We start from the raw sequence: 6,058 nt of genomic DNA, 5'->3' as shown, positions 1-6,058 counted from the left end.
TGGGTTATTTTAAATAGAACGAGATGCTTGATCACAGCGCATGCGCGGGGCTAAGCGTTCATGGGCTATAGGAACCCGAACGTGACTTTTTGTGATTTTTCAAATTAAATTAAATTAAAAGATATTAAATGAAACAATGGAGCCAAATCATTCAAATAATTAAGCAACAACAATTGACATTGTAATTTCATTATTTTAAAGTCACGGTAAGCTGAAAATTGATCAAAGCGGAATTCGGCGCATCGGGCAAAATAGCGATCAGCCAATGGCAAGGCGCGAAATATGGCAGCGAGCCAATAGAGAGGCCCGTTACAAAAGAATGCGCAGAACGCGTCCGAAACAGAGAAATTCGGCGTTTGAGAGAATTTAGAGTGGGGAACGGGGTATAAGAGTCGGTGCACGGCTCATTCGAAAGGCAGTTCACCCTACCTCTAGAACCAACTCGGATCTCCTAGAAGAGCTCTCCTAACATCAAATAGCAAAATACACTCTATTCTGATATAACCTAAAATCCTTTCTCCTATTATTCCTTTGGATGCCTGGGGTATTGGTGAGACTCGGCGACGTATCGATCCCGTAGTCCAGGGTCCATTCCACATAACCTATAATTTCCGAATTTTGCTGCACGGGGCATTGGTGAGACTCGGTGACGTATCGATCCCGTGGTCCGTGGGCAAAATTACCTAACCTAGTGAATGCTCAGGACATTGGCGAGACTCGGCGACGTATCGAGCCCGTGGTCTGGGGTTCACATCCTAACCTGTCTTGTGTTTTTGAGCATTGGCGCCATTCGGCGACGTTTGAGGCCCGTGGTCAAGCACAAACTTTCCACCTAGCATTTTTGGGTGTATTGAGAATAGAGGCGGTAAATAAATGATTTTATGATTAATTATTATTAAATTCAAAATTGTTTCATAATTTATCCGATTTGGTTGGGTCGAACGAACTGATTAGCGTTAGAATTCAATAATTTAAGAATCTATAGTCCATTGTACGACTCTAAAGTCAAGAAAAATTGTCCGAACTAATTATAACGAGTAGAAACAAATAACAAGCGGATAAAAGCATTAATTCAAGAGGCAGCGGTAAGACTAGAGTTTGTATAGCATCCTAGCGATCACAAATTGAAAAAAATTGTAAAAACAAAAAGCGTACAACACTCTTGAATTGCTACCAAGCGTAAGGACTCAGGCTCAAGCGGTTAGGATTACAGGACATCGGTTGTCAATTAGTAGCGTTGCGAATTTCATTATTTTTTGTTTGTTTTTTTTTTTGCCTGAAAAATTTCATGCAAGCGGAAAGGAGAGGCAATAGAATAAGCAGGGACACGATAAACCTTAAAGCGTTCTTTATTGTATAAACAAAAAACAAAAACAAATTTGAAAATTCAATCGAAATTTCACACAGTAAAACGCTCCGTTTTTCCGGGTCTTTCGAGTCTTCTCTCGCCTGACTTGGTTAAACAACGCGGACAAAAAAAAAGATTAAAATTAAAAAACGCGTCATTTTCGCTATCATTTTGTAAAAACATAATTAAAATTAAAAACGCGTATCATTTTGTAAAAACGCGTATCATTTTGTAAAAACACAATAGTATTGTCTAATAAATTCATTTTGTTATCTTATCAACATAATTTTTGTCTCTCGTCTCGTTCATACCTGCTCCTTTAAAAATAAGGTAGCTCGAACCGACGCGTGGCGGCGTTCAGGCCGGGTCGGCGAGAGCGTTACGTTATAACTGGCGCCCGAACAGGGACAGGTATTGCAAACGAGCGTGAGATTTGTTGAATGAAATTAATTAATTACGTCAAAATGGCAGAGAAGACCGATAGAGACGAAACAGCGAGAGATTCCGGGTTCCAAAATCCCGATGAGCGAACGGCACAAAATGTCGATTTAACCACTTCAGTTCCTCCTCCAGGGGCGGGGAACATTTTTAATGAATCTCGTGGGAATTTCGGATTTGAACAGCAAGAGAAATTTGACGATGATAATAAAGATCAAAATGAAGAAATTAGAATGGAGGAATTTGAAACCCCTAAATCGAATAAAGGAAAAATTGAATTCGCAGAATTAAATCATGAGCTATTGATGAGCCTAATCGACGCAATGAAAGAAATGAAAACACAAGTACAGAGCATGGCTAACGAGATTGCACGAAATAATCAGGCCACTAGCGATTTGAGGTCTGAATTTACGGAAAAATTCAAGACTCTGCAAGCTACAATCGCTAGTGACGTTCACAGAATATATGACCCAATTAAACGTCACGTAACGGGTTTAACAAAAATAGTTCAGGAAAATGAGTCGAAAAGTGCCGTTATTGAGGTTAGTGTGGCTCAAATACAACTTGATGTCAGCGCAATCAAGAAAAGGGTGGAGAATCTTGAATCGAAGGACAAAATTCATAGTCCAAACACGGAGAGCACTCGGATCGTTCCAAAGCCCAGTAAAGTAGTTTCAGATGACGAATCTGAGAACGACGAGGAAAAATATGAGCCCGAAGAGAAAACAGATAGGATTCGGACGATGCTGCCAATGGACATGCATCCAAACAAGATAAAAATTAAACCTCCCACATACGATGGATCGGAAAGGAAAAGACCGATGAAGTTCATTAAGGAGTTCCGGCGGTATTGTGAGGTAACAAACCCCACGATCACCGAAATGAAATATTTGCTGGGACAATGTTTAGAGAAAGCCGCAAAGGAGTGGTGGGTTCTTATTGAGGACCGTGTAGAGGATTTCGAGGAAGTGGAGAAGAAATTCGTTGAGCGTTTCTGGAGCACCGATGTCCAGAGAAAGGTGAGGAAAGACCTTGAATTCGGACACTACTCCGATAAGGATAATAAAACATCGAAAGTGGAGTATACGATCAACATTTTCGGAGCCGCGAAGGATCTCATCCCTCCTCCAAGCGATGAAGACATAATTGCATCACTCTCGCAGCATTATACGGATGAGATTCAGGCAACTATAATAAGCCGTGGATTCAAAACATTGGAACAATTGATCGAATTCTTGGGAAAGATCGATCGGCATGGACCGATAAACTCGAAAAAAGAAAAAGAAACCTCGACGAATCCAAATCAAAACAAAAACGAGCAAAGGCCATTCCGAATGCCTCAAAATAACAACTGGAATAACCAGGGTGGATTCCAGAACAATTTCAACCGGGGAAATCCAAACTGGAACCAAAATAACCGACCCAATGGAGGTTATAACAACAACAATGGCTGGAACAATCAACAGAACCGCAATTACCAGCAAAATTACAATCAGAGGCCCAATAATGGCAATTATCAACAAAATTATAACCAGCGGCCAAACAATGGATATCCTCAACAAAATCGCAATAATGGAAATAATAATCAGCAGAACGGATATAACCGACAAAATCAAAACCCTAATTGGAGACCGCAACAGAACAATGGAGGATACCGGCCGCCGAATAATCCGAACGACCATCGTCAAACCAACGAACGACAACGGCCAGAAATTCAAGCGATCGAGGTCCACCAAGAGCCTCAACCGTCGACATCTCGGGCGGGAAACGAATAGACGTTGTACCCGTGCTTAATGATGATAAACAAGGAAAAATGGATAAAGGGAACGAACGAGGTACAACGGAGAAAAAGAAGAAGATTAAAAAGAAAGAATCTCAGGATGGTTTATCGGAGGACCTCCACAAAATAAGAGATGTAAACAAACCGAAAAACGGAATTCAGGATATAAAGGTGGCAATAAATACGATTTTTACGGATACTAGGGAATTTTTAATGGAAGAAGGAATAAATGAAGAAGCTTTGCCAATTATAGAGTGTCCAGAGATTTATGCTAAAATAGAAGGGATTCAGGTTACAGCATTAGTAGATTCAGGTTCTAGAGTTACCACGATCTCTGAGGAATTTTATTTGGAGAATAGGGAGATTTTAAAGGATTGTCCACTTTTGCCTGTCACGGGAGTGACGGTGAAAGGAGCAATAAAAGGGAAATTAACGAGAGTAAAGAATCAAATAATGGCAATGACTGAAATTGGAAAAATTAAAACCTACATAAAATTTTTGATAGTGCCCGGCTTGATTAGGGATGTGTTGCTTGGAGTAGATTCTTTGCAACCACTTAAAAGTTTAATTGACCTGGGAGCAATGTCTCTCCAGGTGAAGTATAATGAAATTATTGATGTAGTACCCACGATTGGGACTACAGAAAAAGAGAATTTTTTACGAGAAATTGTTTTTGAAGAGAAAGTTAAAGAAATAGAAGAAGAAGAGAATTTTAAGCCGGAGCAAAATTTGAAATTTGAAAAGAGAAATATTGAGAAAATTTGTGAGCCAATCCAAAACTTGATTTTTGATAATAGGAGTGATGAGGAAATAACTCTGGAAGAGATTAATGAGATCGTGGAACAAACTGAGCTCTCATTAGAACAAAAGCAAGCACATAAAGAAGTAATTTGGAATAGAAGGGAAGTCTTTCGTAAAATAACAGGTAGAATTTCAGTTTATGAACATCGATTAGATATCACAACGGATAAGCCAATAGTTGCACACGCTTACGAGGTTCCTCTAATGCATAGGGAAAAAGTAGATAAAGAAATAGAAAAGCTACTAGATTTTGGAATAATACAGAGATCGAATAGTCCGTGGATTAATCCGATAATCCCGGTAATTAAAAAAGATGGTACAGTTAGACTTTGTTTAGACGCTAGAAAGTTAAATCAGGTTATGGCAAACGACCATGAGTCAGTACCAAATATGGAGGAAATATTCCAAAAATGTCATTCGGCAAAGGTTATGACAACGCTAGACTTAACAAACAGTTTTTGGCAGATCCCTCTTCATCCAGATTCAATGAAGTATACTGCATTTCGATATAGGGGAAAAGTTTATGAATTTACAGTAACACCATTTGGGCTGAAAACAAGTACCGCCGCATTACTGAGAGCATTAGACATTATTCTCCATGGGTTGGGAGATAATGTAATAAATTTTGTTGATGATCTACTGTGCATTTCCTCTAATTTTGACGAACACATGAGACATTTAGACGAACTACTAGAACGACTGCAACAACACGGAATGACAATTAAATTGAAAAAGGCTAAATTCTTTCGGAAAGAAGTAGAGTTTCTAGGTCACATCTTGACAACTAAGGGTATAAAGCCACAACCAGAAAAGATTCAAGCAATTCATGATTTCCCTGCACCTAGAAATTTGAAACAGTTGAGAGGGTTTTTGGGATTAATCAATTATTATACTAAATTCACAAAAAAACATGCAGAGGAAACAATCCCGCTTTTGAAATTATTGAAGAAGGAAACAAAATGGCGGTGGGAAGAACCAGAGAAAATTGCTTTCCAAAGAATTAAAGATTTATTCGTAAATGACGTTCTTTTACAACATCCAGACCCAGAAAAGGGATTCATTTTACAGACTGACGCAAGTAGCTATGCTTTGGGGGGCACCCTTGCTCAAAAAGATGAAAATGGCGATTTGGGAGTGATAATGTTTGCCAGTAGAACACTGAAAGGGGCCGAGCTAGCTTACACAACCACCGAAAAAGAATTGTTAGCAATTATTTGGTCATTAAAGAAATTCCGAACGTATTTGCTTGATGCTAAAATCAACGTCATTACAGACCATCGAGCCATAACATTTTTGAAAAATTGTCAGTTGTTAAACGAGAGACTAACTCGATGGATTCTAGCGATTCAAGATTACAATATCGAATTCGAATTTTGTCCCGGGGAGAGAAACGTAGTGGCCGATGTGTTAAGCAGATTAAATCCACCAGATACTGGGGGGCGAAAGGGCAAGGAGATAGTGATCAGCACAATGTTAGCGATCAAACCATCGAAGGAATTGGAACAAATGATTAAACAAATAGGAGTTTGGCAGGAAAGGGATGACAGAATTAGGGAAATCAGGGAAGGTTTGGAAAATGAAAACAACGACAAACACAAAATTGAAAGTAATATTTTATTGAAAAAAGTTAATCAAGAGTCCTGGAAAATTGTTCTGCCAAGAGAGATCCTCCATCCTCTGGTATCTGAAAC

The 6,058-nt window shown here is 39.1% G+C and overlaps 1 protein-coding gene across 1 annotated transcript; it reads left to right on the top strand.

The window, feature by feature from the left end:
- Nucleotides 1-1,812: 1,812 nt before the first annotated feature.
- On the top strand, nucleotides 1,813-3,561 carry LOC122411390 (G-quartet DNA-binding protein TGP1-like). The gene has a single exon (XM_043420138.1). The coding sequence runs from the start codon at nucleotides 1,813-1,815 to the stop codon at nucleotides 3,559-3,561; it is 1,749 nt and encodes a 582-aa protein (XP_043276073.1).
- Nucleotides 3,562-6,058: the final 2,497 nt, after the last annotated feature.

This window comes from Venturia canescens, chromosome 5 (genome assembly GCF_019457755.1).
Source record: "Venturia canescens isolate UGA chromosome 5, ASM1945775v1, whole genome shotgun sequence".
Lineage (NCBI taxonomy): Eukaryota > Metazoa > Arthropoda > Insecta > Hymenoptera > Ichneumonidae > Venturia > Venturia canescens.
Note: the sequence above shows the minus strand (reverse complement) of the source record. Positions and strands in the feature narration are given on the sequence as shown.

Bases quoted from the DNA above. Each gene is read 5' to 3' on its own strand.
- LOC122411390 (XM_043420138.1), top strand. From the start codon at position 1,813: ATGGCAGAGAAGACCGATAGAGACGAAACAGCGAGAGATTCCGGGTTC.